Raw genomic sequence first — 18374 nt, forward strand, 5'->3', positions numbered from 1 at the left:
TTAAGTAAATATTACCACTAGAATCAGTTTCTTCAGTGTAGTTTTCAGCTCTTGGTTCCTCATGCTATAGATGAGGGGGTTCACTGCTGGAGGTACCACTGAGTACAGGAATGACACCATCAGGTCCAAGGATGGGGAAGAGATGGAGGGAGGCTTCAAGTAGGCAAATATGGCAGTGCTGACAAACAGGGAGACCACAGCCAGATGAGGGAGGCACGTGGAAAAGGCTTTGTGCCAGCCCTGCTCAGAGGGCATCCTCAGCACTGCCCTGAAGATCTGCACATAGGACAGCACAATGAAAACAAAACAAACTAATGCTAAACATGCACTAACCACAAGAAGTCTAATTTCCTTTAGGTAGTCTGAATCTGAGCAGGAGAGCTTGAGGATGTGGGGGATTTCACAGAAGAACTGGTCCACAGCATTGCCTTGGCAGAGGGGCAGGGAAAAAGCAGTGGTAGTCTGCAGAAGAGCATCAAGAAAGCCACTGCCCCAGGCAGCTGCTGCCATGGTGGCACAAGCTCTGCTGCCCACGAGGCTCTCGTAGTGCAGGGGCTTGCAGATGGCAACGTAGCGGTCGTAGGCCATGGCAGTGAGAATAAAATATTCTGCTGATATAAAGAAGAGAAAGAAAAAGACCTGTGCAGCACAGCCTTGATAGGAGATGGCCCTGGTGTCCCAGAGGGCATTGGCCATGGCTTTGAGTAGAGTGGTGGAGATGCAGCCCAGGTCAAGGAGGGCGAGGTTGAGGAGGAAGAAGTACATGGGGGTGTGGAGGCAGTGGTGGCAGGCTACGGTGCTGAGGATGAGGCCGTTGCCCAGGAGGGCAGCCAGGTAGATGCCCAGGAAGAGCGCGAAGTGCAGGAGCTGCAGCTCACGTGTGTCTGCAAATGCCAGCAGCAGGAACTCGCTCACAGAGCTGATGTTGGGCATTCTCTGACATTGGACACTGTTGTCTGTTGAAGAGGAGAAGGCAGAAAAATGTTAGTTCACACTTCTCTGAGGGAGACTTATTGCATGTCTTTGAGCAGACACCAGCCTGAGCATCTCTCTTTTCAGAAGAACCTTTCTGCAGCTCTCTTGCTTGAGCTCTGGCTGGTGCTGGTTGAGAGTGGCACTGGGAGCAGGGGCTGCTGTAGGCTGCAGAGGAGTCCGGTCTGCTATACGGCAGGAAGGAATCAGCAATATGGGGGAAGCTCAAGTTCAGTTCACTGGTCAGATCAATGAGCTTTTCATTGTTACTTCAAACAACTTCTCTGAATGCAGAGTTACACAGGCCACTGCCATCAAGTCGTGTTCTAACCTGCCCTCTGTTTGCTGTCTTTGAGCCACAGGACCATCAAGCTCTGGAGTTTCCTTGAGAAGAAACTGGAGACAACTGAGAGCAGAGAAGCCCCAGTCCAAGTGCAGATTGACAGAAACTTCACCTGAGGTGAAGTTCTCACACAGACAGGGCTTGGAAGCATCCCTGTCTGAGCTCTACCTTCTCTTCTATCCCTGCCTGCCCCACAGACCATGGGCTGCAGGGGGAGAGGAGGCTAGGGAGGAGCTGCACTGCAGGGCATGGCCGTGAGGTGCCTGAATCCCCCCTGCCACGGCGTTTCTGCCAACAGCTCCTTCTGGCCACCTGCCCCTCTCTCTGCTGCCTGCAGCTGTCCCTGCCGGGACCGGTGCTCTGTGCCCACCTCTTCTTTCCCCCTACCTGTGCTCACAGACCCCATCCCACTTGGCTGTGCTCAGCGCTGCCCTGCAGCACCCTGCCACCAACAGGGCCCTGCCAAGGGGCACCTCCATGGCTGCAGGAGCTACGGGGCAGCTGACAGAGAGCCCGGCATGGCCAGCCAGGGCACGGTGTTCTGGGCTGACCAGGGACACCTGCCTTAGGGCACTCCAAGGTGCTTCTGACAGACTTTCTCACCTCACACTGCAACCCAGCAGGACTCTCAAAGCCTACTGCATTGCCCACTGCCCTCCAAGAAACAAGACCCAGCAGAAGACCCTTCCAGGACCTGCAGCTGCATGGCCCTGCAGCCAGACACTCACCTTGTCAAGGGCTGTGCAGGTTTCTCCTGCAGGCAGCTCTCAGCATCCTCTCACTCACAACTGCCTTCAGCCCCTGTCCCCTTTTCTTCTCTCTGTGTCTGTGCCTCTGTGTCTCTTTCCTGCTGCGCTGTGCAGAGGAGCTGCTCCTGGCCACAGCTGTCTCTCTGCACCACGGCCCTCTTGCCACGAGCTCTCTCTGTCCCACGAGCCTGGCCCAGCTCAGCAGCACAGCACCAGCCCAAGGCACTGCAATCACCCCTCTGGGGGCTTTCCTGATGAGCCCACGAACCTCAGGCACTCAGAGACAATTGAAGACAGCTCTCCAGAAGTCCAAGTCAGAGGCAAGTTTCCTGCAGTGTCCCCCTGAGGGCCAGCACTGACACAGCCTCCCTTGGAGCTCATTAGAGCAGAACCCTGGAGGCAGTGAGGACAAGGAGACAAAGGCAATGTGAAGATGACACTGAGGTGTAGACAAACTGGATGTGTGTCATCAAGCACAAGGGCCAGGCCTTCACCTCAAGCGCTTGGGAAGAGAGATCCTTTCTCTTCATGTAGTACTTGGGTCTCTTTGTGGGGCAGTAGGAGATGGGGATGTGCATGGCCAAGTGCAGGAGAATGGTATGACCCCTGCCTGCTTCATGCTTGGGGGTGAGGAGGCAATGTGGCCCTGGTGCTTTAACGATCAGCTGTCTCCTCTTTGGCCTCAGTGACAGACACAACAACCATAGCCATGGACACAAAGACATTGGACCTTTTCAGACTTTGAGTCTTGCCATAGCCCTTGCTCCTCTCCAAACCAGGATACCCTAGAGACTCCCAGATCTGTACCTCTTTACTGGCTATTTGTAGACACACGTCTGTGTGGTGTTACACCAGATCTGAGCTGAGTTTGATAACTCGGATCATCTTGGTGACTATGCTCCAAGTAAGGCAGATCTGTAGGAAGCTGGCCTGGTTTCTGGCGAGCAGGCACCACTGCTCATATGGCATCCCTTGTGGTGCCCAGGCCCTCCTCCTCCTGGGCACTGCTCACTCAGCAGTGTCCCAGTATGCTCTGATGTGTGGGGTTCCTCTTCCTTTGTTGCACGACTAGGCTCTTCTCCCTGTAAGTGTCAGGAGGGTTCTGAAGGTAAATCCTGGAATTTCTCGTGGTTCCCCCAACCAATGCTGCATTCTGTCAGCAGTTAATGTCTTCAGGAAGATGGCTCACCCTGACTGTGCTGTCTCTCACAAGATAACAGTATCAGCAGTTGCAGGACAGTTTGTATAATAGAGGAGTAACTAGTTGAATGGATTTCCAGCACAAACTTAGAGAAGGTTAGAGGATGGAAAGTTGCCAGGTTCCACCTTTTCTTTGCTTCTTTCCATCCATGCAGTCATTTTGTGTAGAATTGAATCCTGAATGTCATGAAGTTGTGCAGGGACAAATTCAGAATGGCCAAATCCCAACTGAAGCTCAATCTGACTATTACCTTCAAAGACATATGCTGCATATTTTTATGTGTAAATACATTAAAAGAAAAAAAAAAAAAAGAGCACTTAGGTGAATCTTCATCCTGTATGGGATGTAGGGGGAAGCATATTCACAAGAGTTGAGGAAAAGGCTGAGGTACTTAATGTTCTCTTAATGTTCTCTTTGCCTCAGTTTTCAGCAACATGACCTGTTGTTCTGATACTCAGCCTCCTGAGCTGGTAGATAGGTACAGGGAGCAGAATGAAGCCTTCATAATCCATGAGGAAATAGTTAGAGCCCTGCCACTGCACAAAGATTTACACACATCTATGGGACCACATGGGATCCACCTGTCACTACCAAGGGAGCTGGCAGGATCACTTCCCAAGTTGCTTTCCATCATTGATCAGCAGTCCTGGCTATCGGGAGAGGGACCAGTAGACTGGTGACTGACAAATATAATGTGCGTCTACAAGGGCTGGAAGGAGGTGTCGGGGAACTACTGGCCTGTCAGTCTGACCAGTGATGAGGCAGTTCATGAAGCAGATTATCTTGAGTACCATCATGCAACACTTACAAGACTTACACTTACAAGGTGATCAGGCCCAGTCAGTAGGGCTTTATCAAAGTCAGGATCTACTTGACAAATCTGAACTCCTTCTATGACAAGGTGATGCACTCAGCGGATGACGTAACAGCTGTGGCTGTGGTTTATCTGGACCTCAGTAAGGATTATGGCACTGTTTCCTACAGCATTCTCCCAGAGAAACTGGCTGCTTGAGGCTTGGACGGGTATATGTTTCCTTGGATTAAAAACACTCTGGATGGATGGGCCCAAAGAACTGTGGTACATGGAGCTAAATGCAGATGGAGGCCTTTCTCTAGTGGTGACCTGCAGGGCTCAGTTCTGGGGCCAGTTCCCTTTAATATTTTCATCAATGATCTGGACAAGGGGATCGAGTGCGCCCTCAGTAAGTTTGCAGACAACACCAAGTTGAGTGGGTGTTGGTCTGCTCAACGGTAGGAGGGCTCTGCAGAGGGTCCTAGATAGGCTGCACCCATGGGCCAAGGCCAAATCTATGAAGATCAACGAAGGCTAAGTTCTGGGTCCTGCACTTGGGGCATGACAACCTGTTGCAATGCTGGGGAATAGCAGGTGGAATGCTGCCCATTGGAAAGGGTCTTGGGAGTAATCACAGAATCACAGAATCACAGAATCACAGAATAGTCAGCTGAATATGAGCCAGCAGTGTGCTCAGGTGGCCAGGAGAGCCAACAGCATGCGGGCTTGTACCAGGAATAGTGTGGTCGGCAGGAGTAGGGAAGTGATTGTGCCTCTGTACTCAGCCCTGGTGAGGTCACATGTCAGGTATTGTGTTTAGCTCTGGGGCCCCCAGAACAAGAAGGACACAGGTCTATTAGAACGAATCCAGAGGAGGGCCACGAGGATGATCAAGGGACTGGAGCACCTCTCCTCTGAAGACAGGCTGTGGGATTTGGTGTTGTTCAGCCTGAAGAAAAGAAGGCTCTGGTGAGATGTTATAGTGGTCTTCTAATACTTAACGGGGGTTGTAAGAAAGCTGGGGAGGGACTCTTCATCAAATAGTGTAGTGATAGGACTAGGGGAAATGGTTTTAAACCGAAAGAGGGTAGATTTAAATTAGGTATTAGAAAGAAGTTCTTTACTCAGAGGGTGGTGAGGCACTGCAACAGGCTGCCCAGAGATGTTGTGGATCCCCCCTCACTGGAAGTTTTGAAGGCCAGGTTGGATGGGGCTTTCAGCAACCTGGTCTAGTGGAAGGTGTGTCTGCCCATGGCAGAGGGGTTGGAATGTTATGATCTTTAAGGTCCTTTCATACCGAAACTACTCTCTGATTCGCTGATTCTGTACAGCACCATACCAGCTACTAGGAAGAAAAATTAAGTCTATCCCATCTAAAACTCAGACTATATCCAGCCCTTATTCCGCACCATTGTTGCTATGTCATACTCAGGTCTGACACTTTCTAAATAACTATCACCACTTTTCCTGTCTTTTGATATACACACAGAGATATCTTGCCCTTAGCCTATTTGTGTCCTGGTTTTGGTTAGGATTTAATTAATTTTCAACCTAGTATCATAGAATCATAGTATGGCTTGGGTTGGAAGGGACCTTCAAAATCATCTAACTGAAGTCCCCCCAGATTCCACCCACTAGATCAGGTTGGCCAAGGCCCCATCCAGCCTGGCCTTGAACACCTCCAGGAATGGAGCATCCACAACTTCTCTGGGCAACCTGTTCCAGTACCTTACTACCCTTACAGTGAAGATTTTCCTCCTAATGTCTAATGTCTAGTCTAAATCTCCCCTTTTTAGTTTAAGATCATTTCCACATCCTCCTGTCATTATCTACCTGAGTAAAGAGTCCTCCATTTTTTTAAAAAAGACTCCTGTAAATATTGACAAGATGCAAGGAGGTCTCCCTGGAGCCTTCTCTTCTCCAGGCTGAACAAACCTAATTCATAGAATCATAGAGTCATAGAATATCCTAAGTTGGAAGGGACCCTTAAGGATCATCAAGTCCAACTCTTGACACCGCACAGGTCTACCCAAAATTCCTTCAGCCGGTCTTCATGGGAGAGGTGCTCCAGTCCTCTGGTCATCTTTGTAGCTCTCCTCTAGATTCTCTGTAAGAGGTCCACATCTTTCTTGTGCTGGTGGCCCCAAATCTAGACACAGTACTCCAGGTGAGGCCTCAAAAGGGTAGAGCAGAGGGGGGCAGTCACCTGCCTCCACCTGCTGGCCACTCCTCTGTTGATGTAGCCCACGATGCAGTTGGCCTTCTGTGCTGCCAGCACTCACTGCTGGCTCACGTCAAACCTTTTGTCCACCAGTACCCCAAGTCCTTCCCCACAAGGCTTCTCTCAATGTGTTCTTCTCTCAGTCTGTACTCATGTCCAGGATCGCCCCCACCCCAACCCGGGTGCCACAACTTGTACTTGGTCTTGTTCAACCTCATTAAGTTCACGTGGGCCCAATTCTCAAGCTTGTCCAGGTCCCTCTGGATGGCATCCCTTCCTTCTATTGTATCAACTGCATCACACCGTTTAGGGTCATTTGCAACCTTGCTGAGGGTGCACTCAATCCTACTAAGTCATTGTTGAAGATATTAAACATTTCTGGTCCCAGGACAGACCCCTGAACAACACCGCCCATCACCAGCCTCCACCTAGACATAGAACCATTACCCCTACTCTCTGGTTGTGGCCATCAAGTCAGTTTCTTTTCCACCAGGTAGTCCACCCTTCAAATCCGATATCTTTCCCATTCAGAGAGTAGTATATCATATGGGACCGTGTCCAAGGCCTTACAGAAATCCAAGTAGATGACATCAGTCAGTAGATCGTCATTTTCTAATTGTGCCATGGCTTCCAAATCCTCCTGCTTGTTTCCCATTCTGCATGCATTGGTGCAGAGGCCCATCAGCTGGGCTATGGGCCACATCACCTTTTTAGAGGAGCCCTTCCTAATTCCTATGGGATGATTCACAGGTGTTTCCCTGATATTTGTTAAGGTTATTGGCACTCGGGGGTTCTTCTGAGTCATTTACAAGTACATCCCCTTCCCCTACCAAATCTAGTTTAAAGCCCTGCTAATGAGTCTGGCCAGCTTGCTGCCCAAAACACTATTGTCCCACTTGGTCAGGTGCATCCATATGCTGCCTCCTCCTCAGTTCCCAGTCTCTGACTGGGAGGATCGAGGAGATCACTACTTGTGATCCAGATCCCTTCAGCATCTTTCCAAGGGGCAGAAAGTCCCTTTGGATACTTCTGAGCCTCCTTGTCATGGCCTCAGTTGTCCCTACGTGCAAGAGCAGGAATGGGTGATAGTCCGCCAGCTTGAACAAGCTCAGTAGCTTCTTTGTGATGTCACAAATACCGGCCCCAGGCAGGTAGCAAACCTCTCAAGAGAGATTGTTTGGGCAGAAAATGGGTGCATCACTGTGTGGTGTAATTGCCTGAAGTAACTAGGAAAATAAAACTAACATTCGCATTTTTAAGGAAAAGGTACAGCATTGAAGAGGTTTTCAGGGTAGGGCATAACTGCATTACCTGAGCATTCCCTAGGCTTCCAACCTTAGATGCTATCGCGCTGGGGAAACTTGGTGTGCTAGCCCTAAGGAACAGCACGGTGCGTAGAGTGGAGTGGAGACACCACGGCTAGGCTCTGTAATCAGGTGGGGTCTCGATTGTGCTTGTGCACAAAGCTGCACTTTTTGCCACCCTGAGCCAAAGACCTGTCATGTTTTGACAAATGCTGTACCCTAGTGTACTTTTTGCTCATTATAATACCATTATAATACCAAAACACACCTCCATCCCAAAAGCTACCCGCCTCCAAGGTGCGACCACCCCTCACTGAGCATGCGCTCTGAATTTCTCGGAGCCTATTACTTTAAACGGAGACGGGAAAACTTTACACCAATCATAACTAAGATATGCTTGACTAGAGCCACTCAAACTCCACCTAAAAGATAGAAAATAATATAAATTGGCCCAAGAGAAAGGGATGTTAGGGAAGATACCACTGTCAGGGGAGATACCATCCCGAGGAAATACAACATCCTTAGGACCTCCTGACTCGTGGGATCAGTCGACGGGCTGAGCCTCTCTTCCCCCCCCCATTGGGACGCCTTTGGGTGAGATCTGAATACTTGCTTATAAATCTCTAGAGAGTCTTTGATCCTTTTAACGCGTTTATTTCTAGGCTGCGCACCTGTGACACCTGTGGCATCTGTGACACCTGTAAACACCTGTAACACCTGTAACATCTATAACACCTATAACACCTGTGTATTTCATGCATACTAGCTTGCTTTTGCAGACAGTCACTATCACTGGCAATCCAAAAGAACCTGATTATCTGTTGCTGTAATAAACCATACTTGATTGCATTGTGATAGCTCTCTTTAAGTGCAACGAGGGTGAGGGTGGTTATCCGTGGTAGTTCAGTGTTCTGAATCTAACCAGACCCCCAGACGGTTAATGCGTTTTTGGTGAATGTCTGAACAGACCCCCAGACCGTTAAAGCGTTGATGGTGAATGTCTGATGGGACCCCCATCAGACACAGTTAATGTGTTTTTGGTGAATGTCCGACTGGTTCAGTACTCTGAATCTGACCGGGCCCGTAACGGTTAATCAGCTACACCCCTTAACGTGACACCCTCCTGTGCTGCAGCTCTGCCTGCAGAGGAGTCAGTTCATGTTCATTGCAGGCAATCTGTAGTCATCTCAAACTGTCTGAGACCTCCCAAAGACAGGGCACTGGGCACTGGAGGATTTGCAGCTCTGAAAGATCAGCTAGGATAAAACCTGAGAGGACCACAAGAATGATGTTGATGGAGTTTCTGGGCTGAAGTGTGGGAAGGGACGTTATGAAGTTCATTGATGAAATATTGATCCCTCACTGCAATGCTCTAGCAGTCTGAATCTGTAGTACAAACTGACCACCTATTTTCATGATTCTGGCCTCCACTCTACTGCGGGTATCTGCAAGCACAGGCTACAGAACAAGTCTTGCCTTTCAGGTAGTTCCTGTCTTGGCCTTCCTCTTGGAAAATCCAATCATAAATGCCATTCTCTAAAACATTTTCTACTCGTTTCTGGAGAAACAGAGAGACCCACCCTACCAGATGCTATCAGCCATCGGATGTGCCAGCTGTAGAAGACCCCTCTGGCAACCCCACCTGCAGTGCCCTGCTGCCAGAGCCTCACGGTGTCAAGAGCCTACAGATGTGTCCTGCCACACGCTGCCCTCTGTTGTTGCACTCCTCAGTGCCTCCAAGCCCTCTCTCCTTCTCTCCTCTCTGTGCACCAGCTGTGGTCCCAGCCCCCAGCCCTGCTGCGCTGTGCAGGGGAGCTGCTCCTGGGCACAGCTGTCTCTCTGCACCAGGGCCCTCTTGCCACGAGCTCTCTCTGTCCCACGAGCCCGGCCCAGCTCAGCAGCACAGCACCCGACCATGGCATCGTTTGCTCTGTGCCCTTGGGTTCCCTCGAGCTGTCCCCAAGGCCTCAGGGCTGACAGCTCCCCAAGGCACCAGGGTCTCTGCTGGGGTGTGCTGACTGAAGCACACTGAACGCATCACCAACTACTCCTTGCTGAATTTGGGAGAGACTGATTTTAGAAGCGTAATTTATTCTATTAAAGTTTGATTGTCAAACATGAGTAAAACAATACCCTTCCTTAACCCGTATTCCCCCCACACTGCATGGCAGGATACCTCAGCCATGACTACCAGGGATCATTTCACCCCTCTGAACGTGTTCTAACAAAAGAGGGGGGACCAGAATGCTCTAAAAGGGTTTCCATGAAGGGAATGGGACTCTAAGACACCATTTGTTGAGTTTTCCCAGTAATCCACATTGAAGATCCTCTACCCATAGACAACTCTCGTCTTCCTCTTTCTCATGACCAGCACGGTGACTGGGATGTGGAACACCCTCATCACTGTGCTGGTGCCTGCGTCCAAGCACCTACTGATGCTTGTGGCCTTCTTCCTGAGGGAGAGTTGTCCTCCTTGCACAGCTCCAGCAGCCTGCCCCAGATGCAGGCCAGCTTCCTGGCTGGGGACAGCACCCCCTTTGCTCAGAGGTGGCAGCACTCTCAGCTGCACCTTCTGCATGACTGCAGTGCTTCCTGCTGGGGGCCATGTCCTACGGTCAGCCCTGGGCTGTATGCCACCCCTCTCCTCTGCAAGGCTCGAGAAGTGGAAGGTCTGACTCCAGAAGGCAGCTGTACCTGAACCAGGGGAATTTCTCTCATGTACAGGAATTATTTCTCCTCCTCCCAGCTCCAGCTCTGTGGCCCCAGTGTCGTAGACACCTCTTGCGTGGTTTTGCCCCATTGCTGGAGCTGTCCTGCAGTGCCAAGGTGATATTCATGGTCTTTGATTTCATAATCTACATTTTGGATCCAATCTACCTCTTCCCTCGCATACAGTTTTTATGTGCATGCATCCTGTGTTGGTAGACTCAAGCCCTTATCCACTTGCTCTTCTGTCCTCATGGGTGTCACTGTTTCCTATGACACCATGATATCTCCATGTGAAGTGCAGAACAGTGCATAACATAAGCTACTAATACAATCAGCAAGTCAAAAATAAATAATTAAATAATAAATCAGTATCTTATTTCCTTCAAGCATTTGTTACGGCATCTTATTTATTTATTTATTTATTTATTTATTTATTTATTTATTTATTGTGACTGTACAGCAATCATAACATTAGTCCACACAGGAACAGGACATACTCTTAGGCATGAACAAAATTTCTCTTTTATTGAGAAGAACTTTTGGTCTTCCTCCTCAGAGATTTTAACCAAGCCCTTTCCCAAATCATCATCATCCTCCCTGTCCGTCCTCAGGTTGCTTAGAGGTGGTGTGGGAAGGGCGAGAGAGGTACTGGTGGAGATGCAGATGTCCTCATAAGACCTCTCTCAAAGACCTTGGAAAAGCCAGATATAGGAGAGACGTTGCTCAGGATTTGGAAAAGGCAGAGGTAAAAGGCATCTTCTACAAGAAGGGTAAACAGAAAGCTGATTAAGCGTAACTAAGGATTAAAATGCCATTCTTAAATCTAGCCTTCAAATCAAATCTAAGTTAAAAGCCTCAAAACTTGTCATTATCCTAAACCTTGAGCAGGCACCTTCAGCAGAACACCAATCCAACCCTCAATGTCCTTGCCATTCCCTTAACCCTGGAGGGTGACCTCTAATTCCTAAACATTAACCTGATCATCTAACCCTCAAAGCCCTCCACCATGCACACAGCACATCTCAGCTTCAAACCCACTCCTATCCCTATCTTCATCTTCTTGTCCCATTGGGGCAGGGCAGGGACTGTGAGGTCCTGCAGCAGTCCCATGGCATTGGAAGAGACATGTGAGGTGACAGGTATGTGATCAGATCAGAGGCCACAAGGAGGAGCTGGCTGGGAAGGCTGGAATGGGATCAGGTGTGCCACAGGATCTCCTGGGCCTGCAGGAGGCAATGGCTGTGAAGGAGTTCTTATTTCTACCCTTTTTAAAAATGGGAGTGATGTTTTCCTTTTTCCAGCCAGCAGGGAGTTCACCTGACTGCCAGAACTCTTCAAACATGATGGAGAGAGGCTGGACAACTACATCAGGCAGTTCCCTCAGGACCCTGGGTTGCATGACATCAGGCCCCATAGACTTGCACGTGTTTAGTCCTTCAGGTGGACTCAAACCTGCTCTTCACTTGCAGCAGGTGGGACTTGGCCCCTCAGCCTCCATCTCTGGCTTCAGAGAAATGAAAGACTTGGGAAGCCTGACTGGGAGGGAAGACTGAGGCAAAGACACCGTTGAGTACCTCAGCCTTCTCCATGTCTGTCATTACCAGTTCACCCTTCTCATCCATCAGAAGGGGGTACACTCTCCTTGGCCTCTCATATCTGAGCAATGTATCTATGGAATCTCTTCCTGTTATTCTTTGCATCCCTTGCCAAGCTCAGTTCCATTCATGCATTGCTTTCCTTTCCCATCCCTCCACATCCAAAACAGAAACATGCATGAGGGCTTGGGAAAAGTAACCCTGGATCGACAGAAGCCATTTGGGAAAAAAAAACATGTAGGTCGGAAGCATGACTTTGTGTAGGTGCAGAGCTGATGGGCACATTGCGAAGGATGCTCCTAAAGATCTTTGTGTCCTTTTCCCTCCTGACTACAATGCCACTTCCTTCTCAGGAATGAAGGAGCCAACAGAGGTGAGACAGATACACTGAGATGGTAAATGTCATCAGAAAGCTGATCTCAAGAAGATATGGGGAGGTCAGAAGCAGCCTGGACAAGAGGTATATGAGATTATGGGGTGGTAAGAGGAGCATGGCCAGCAGAAATTAATGATTTCATAGAGGTAAAAGCATTCCTGCAATGCCGATATTGCAGTAACAGTGACATAAAAAAGTCACATATGGCCCTTACCTAACTGGAAACAGTAATTTTAATCCCTGAACCTAAATGCTACTACAACACTCTGAAAGAATCAATTTTCTCTCTTGATAACCGTAATCCCTTCCCTTAACACTAACATGAAAATGCTCTATTTAACCCTAGACTCCTTGGCAGATGTAAAACACCCGTAAACCACAGAGCTTGTCCATACCTCAACCGGAGACCTGACAGCACAAGCAGAACAACAAACACTCCTACTAAAACTTTGCTTAATCTCTAACATAGTAAGTGAAAAATAGGTACCGAGGGGGCTAGAGAAAACTTAGCTTTACCTCAGGATCTCATGGCCCAGCAGGAGCAATGTGACTGTGGCAGGGACTGTGAGGTCACTTCTGTCTCTGCACTTGATAGGCCAGCACCAGGAACGTGTCGCGGAAAGGGACTGTGAGGTCACTTGTGTCTGGAGGTGGCAGGTCACCCTTGACTTCTCCCTGGGACTTGCACTTTTGGGCTGAAATCTGACAATATCCCTGCTAGGCCAGCAGAAGGCAGCTGCTTGGCATGCTGACTGGGGGATCCCCTCTGCCTCCAGACCCAGGAGGACCCAGGCAGAAAGAAGGCCCCAACATGGGTTGTCCTGTCCCTTCTGCTTGAGTCCATGACTGGGCAGCAGCAGGCACAAGGCTTGGCTGTGTGTAGCCAAGAAGCTGCAAGGCCAGCAGCAGGCCCCTGGCTTGGAAGCTGCTGCTGAGGTGACTTGTGTCTGGTTGGCTGAGAGGCCTCAAGGAGCCTGCTGGGTTGGGATGCCAACCTCAGGAGTGGTTTCCACCCTGATGGAGCTTTCTGTGGTAGTAGGAAAGAGCAGGAGAGAAAAACTTGCCACAATGTGTGCCCAGGAATGTTGGCAATGGCCATGAGGAGGAAGAAATATCCCTCAAAGGGTCGTGCTGTAGTGCCAGAGGTCACCCTCTGATCAGACCATGGCTTTGTGTTTCAAGGAACAGCTGGTGAGGGTTGACAAGACATGGGAGAAAGCAAGGGATGAGAGCAAATTGGTGAACAGAGATGTTTGTCTGCAGACTTCAAGGAAATAGGACAAATTGTGGGACAACGTAGGAAAAGCTACAGAGGAGAAGGCAGAGGGTGCTGGCAAGAATGGAAGGTCCCAACAGCCCTGAAGGTTTTGTCACCTTGGCTAGAGCTTATGAGGACAGATGTTATACTCGTTGCAGTGGGGCCTCATTGATTCCTTGCAACCCTGTGCAGCACCTCAGAGGTGTCATACCACTGTTCTCATGGCATCACACTGCCCACCACATACCACAGACCCCAGCAAGACCCTTAAGCCGGATGTGGCAGTGCAGAATCTCCCCTTCCAGAGGCTGGGACCAGACCTTGGCTCTTCTGCATCACCAAAACCAACCAAGACATTTCTCAGCACAGTGCTTTGCCTGTCTGCAATCATGGACTCCAATTATCTGCCCTAACAAGGCCCTGGGGAGGCTTTGTTAGTAACAGCCCTCAGTGGGGCCCATTAATACTCCAAGTCACTTCAACTTTTCCTTCTGACTTTACTTTCTCTAGCAGTTGCATCATTGTCCTCTCAGTACCTGAACTTCACAGACTCAGCACCAAAATGCACCATGGAACTCATTAAAATGCAGAAACACCTAACATCTCTTTGATAGTTTTCTTCAAGCCTTCATTCCTTTTGCAGCTAATTGCAGAGCTGCAAGATGTAATTAAGGAAGATTTCAAAGAGCAACCAATAAAAAAATTTTCTTGTTTCAAAGGCTGAATTTTGCTGCATTTCAGTTTTGAACATCATTCTCCTATTGCTGTTCATCCAGGGTGACTTCTTTGGAGACCTTCATTGGGAGGAAGAGCAGAGTGTGCTGGTCTGACAGCTCCACTGCCAGCAGTGGTCTTTGTCCCTGTCAGTGCAGCCCAGCCCAGCACATGAAACCCTTTCTAAGAGAAGTCAGGGATGTGTTCAGAAAATAATAAAAGAAAATAAAAATATAAAATAAAATAAAATAAAATAAAATAAAATAAAATAAAATAAAATAAAATAAAATAAAATAAGATTCAAATGACCATTGGATCCTGAGAAATTCAGCCTGAATCTCAGTAGACACCTAGACATCCATGGACTATATTGGGTCATCTGTGGAAAACTCAGGGTGAAGAATAAAGAAAATACATCTTTATTGGCTGTAGCTGTACCCATGAGCCTGGCCTCATTGCGGAAATTGTTCCCTTCCAGACACAGAATCCTAAATAGAGTAAAGTGAAAAGAGCTGCCCAGTCAATAGAGTAGGGCAAAGTCCTACTTCCTGTGCTATAGATGCAAAAAGAATTGCATTGTGCCTGACACTACTCTGGGACGTGTCACCCAGGTCAGGCAACTTTACCTTAGTGCTGACAAGTCCATCACTAAACCACGCTCCCAAGCTCTACATCTACACCTTGGCTCTCCAGTCGATGACCCAGCTCATGGATGGCAATCAGGGAGTCTCGGTTAGCATGACGCTGCCTCAGGTGTGTCACCATGGTAGCCATTGGCACCTGCTGTTTTTCAACCCTCAGCAAACCCACAACAGAAGGGTTCTGTGGAAGGCCAAGCAAGGTAGACAACTGTTTCATGTGGTTTATCTCCAAGGCAGCTCTGCCAAAGCCCCACCAGTGGTGCCCTCTTGGAACTCTGAATTCCCTCTCCTGAAGCAGTCTATGCCGAGGATGCACATAGCCTCCGGGCCAGTCCCAGTGGGGTGCTTTGGCCATTCCTTCCCAGTTAGACTCACTTCAGCCTCCAGTACAGTTAACTGTTGGGCTGCCCCTGTCACTCCAGAAATACAGGTGGGTTCTACCTCTTTCTAGCTTGATGGCATTAGGGTACACTGTGCACCGGTCTCCAGTAGAGCCTGATACATTTGTGGGTCTGATGTGCCAAACCATCAAATATACCGAGTCCAGTAAACCCGATTTTCCCTTTCTTCCCTGCCTCCCCCTGGCTGGAAGCAGGACACCACAAGTCCTGCTCATAGTGTTCATTTATGTTGCCGGTAGAGAGACCAAAGGAAACACGTCCCACCGTGGCGCTGTCATCTAACAGGGCAGGGGATAGGGTGCTGACAGTCAAGGGATGCATTCGGGTGTGGAAGGTGGGTCCCAGCAGAGACAAGGAGTCAAGGCAGTGGGCTGGGGGAGGCCAGGAGAAGCAGCCCAAGGGGTGGTGCTGCTTCTGAGGACACGTTTGTGGCAGCAGCCTGAGTGGGCAGCAGCTGTGCACAAGCACGGGGAGGCCAAAAAGACCATGGCAAAAGCGCTGCTGCCAGCAGAGCCAAGGCCGGGGCCAAGCCCAAGGGCAGAGGCAGGCCCAGGGCAGGGGGCTGCAAGGGCCATGCTGAGCTCCCTGCCCCTGCAGCAGCTGCCCTGGCCCTTGGCCTCCTCTCCCCTGCCCCTGCAGCTCTGGGCTCCCTTGGTGCAGCCCTGGCTCTGCAGCACCAAGCCCTGCTGGGAGCCCTCCCCTGCATGCTGCCACTGCTCCCTGACGCTGCTGTTGCCCTCTGCCGGGCACTGCCCAGCCCAGCTCAGCCCCTGCCCATCTCTCCCCATCTCCCTGCCCTTGCCTGGTCACCCAGTCTTTTGGCCCTTTCCACTTGTTCACTGAAGCCCTCTGAGACCCGTTCTGTGCCCTGGCATTGCAGAGCTCCCTTTAGCAAATGCATCCTTTGGCTTAACTTTACTGTGAAGATCCACTCACTGCCCACCCAACACAAGGCACACAGTGTCCCAGGAGAACCCTTAGGATATTCTGGTGGCTCGCAATACCTCCTTGATGCCACCGGTCCTCTCACGTTTCAATCCCAAGAAGCTGCTTCTTGAAGGGTCAGGTTCTCCAGGGGCACTGGGCATCCACCAGTGACAACTCAGTCCAGCCCTCACTCCCTCACCCAAAACCTGGTGCCCCCATGTCCCTGTGTCCAGGTGAAACCCAAGTACAAGACCGATGCCTTAAGCCTGGCATTCCCTGATTGTCTTCTGCACTCCAGATTGGGAAGAAGAGCACTAAGCATGAGCAACTTCATTTTATTAACAAGATACCAGAACAGAGGCCAGGTGTCATTTAGGGATAAACACATTCAGAGAAAGCCTCTGGGTTCACAGAGGACTGGTCATCTGGAAAAGAGGAATGAAAGCAAACATCTAACTGGAAAAAGAATTTTAAAGAATGCTATACCTAAAGCTCACAAACTGCCTGAGATTAACGTGAGTAAAACCAGAAAAGTGAGATAGCCAATTTATTGCTAAGTAAATAGAATCATTTTTTTCAGTGTGGCTTTCAGCTCCTGGTTCCTCATACTGTAGATGAGAGGGTTCAGTGCTGGAGGCAGCACCGAGTACAGAACTGCCATCACCATGTCCAAGGATGGAGAGGAGATGGAGGGCGGCTTCAGGTAGGCAAACATGACAGTGCTGAGAAAGAGGGAGACCACGGCCAGGTGAGGGAGGCACATGGAAAAGGCTTTGTGCTTGCCCTGCTCAGAGGGCATCCTCAGCACTGCCCTGAAAATCTGCACATAGGACAACACAATGAAAACAAAACAACCAAATGCTAAAGAAAAACTAAACACAACTGCCCCAACTTCCCTGAGGTAGGCATCTGAGCAGGAGAGCTTGAGGATGTGGGGAATCTCACAGAAGAACTGGTCCACAGCGTTGCCTTGGCAGAGGTGGAGAGAAAATGTGTTGGCCGTGTGCAGGGCTGAGTAGAGAAAGCCACTGCCCCAGGCAGCTGCTGCCATCTGGGCACAAGCTCTGCTGCCCAGGAGGCTCCCGTAGTGCAGGGGCTTACAGATGGCAACGTAGCGGTCGTAGGCCATGATAGTTAGAATTGAATACTCTGAAGCAAAGAAGAAGACAAAAAAGAGAACTTGAGCAGCACAGCCTTGATAGGAGATGGCCCTGGTGTCCCAGAGGGCATTGGCCATGGCTTTGGGCAGAGTGGTGGAGATGCAGCCCAGGTCAAGGAGGGCAAGATTGAGAAGGAAGAAGTACATGGGGGTGTGGAGGCGGTGGTGGCAGGCTACGGCGCTGAGGATGAGGCCGTTGCCCAGGAGGGCAGCCAGGTAGATGCCCAGGAAGAGCGCGAAGTGCAGGAGCTGCAGCTCGCGTGTGTCTGCGAATACCAGCAGGAGGAACTCAGTGATGGTGCTTCTGTTGGACATCTGCTTTTTCTAGGATGTGGTCCTGAACAAAGAAGAGGGTGAGAGTAATAAAGTACAAGAAATGCATCAGAGGAAAACAATTTCTCATTTAAAATTATCACATATATTGTGCACTTTCTGGCAGACATTTTGCAGATCCCTTTCATGCATCCTGATTCATTCTGCCTAAGTGTGTCTGTTGGATCGGGGGCTCTACTGTGGGCAGTGCAGGAATCAGTCCTGTCCTACAGCAAGAGGTGAAGAGGAACATGGGGAAATGTCAGTTTCACTTCCCTCCTGATCTCAAACAGTTTTTCCCAAGTGTTGCTCCCAGTTCACCAAACTGCAGAGCAGAGTTGTGGAGGCTTTTTTTTAATTTTATTTTAAATTTTTGTATTTTGAGTTTTTTGTTTCAGCTGTCCCACCACTCCTGATGAGTGTTTCTAAGCCACAGATCCCGGTTATTTCTGCTGGACTCAAAGGGAATCCTTGTAGATCATTATCAGAGAAAAAGGGACTGTCACTTTAGTGCACAGTGTTCTTCAGGTATGACAGCCAGTCTGTCCATGAAATACGGTCTCAGCTGCCCTGTGAGAGCTGCAGGAAAGTTCTACTCACATGTTTGATTGAAAAGAGCAAAGACACTGCTGAGAGCAGAGGAATCCAGGCTCAAAGTGCACATCTCCACACCCCTCAACCTGTCCCCGTACTCCCCTT

General features: G+C 49.6%; 2 protein-coding genes across 2 annotated transcripts; both read right to left on the reverse strand.

Annotated features, from left to right (window-relative positions):
- LOC311428160 (olfactory receptor 14J1-like) lies at positions 1 to 933 on the reverse strand (the record flags this gene model as incomplete). The annotated part of the gene is made up of 1 exon (XM_084539705.1): positions 1 to 933. One exon carries the CDS (start codon positions 931 to 933, stop codon positions 1 to 3), a length of 933 nt encoding a protein of 310 aa, XP_084395831.1.
- A 15824-nt stretch (positions 934 to 16757) lies between these two features.
- LOC311428161 (olfactory receptor 14C36-like) lies at positions 16758 to 17678 on the reverse strand (the record flags this gene model as incomplete). The annotated part of the gene is made up of 1 exon (XM_084539706.1): positions 16758 to 17678. One exon carries the CDS (start codon positions 17676 to 17678, stop codon positions 16758 to 16760), a length of 921 nt encoding a protein of 306 aa, XP_084395832.1.
- Positions 17679 to 18374: the final 696 nt, after the last annotated feature.

Source organism: Aythya ferina, assembly GCF_964211825.1.
Source record: "Aythya ferina genome assembly, contig: HAP1_SCAFFOLD_29, whole genome shotgun sequence".
NCBI classification, from domain to species: domain Eukaryota; kingdom Metazoa; phylum Chordata; class Aves; order Anseriformes; family Anatidae; genus Aythya; species Aythya ferina.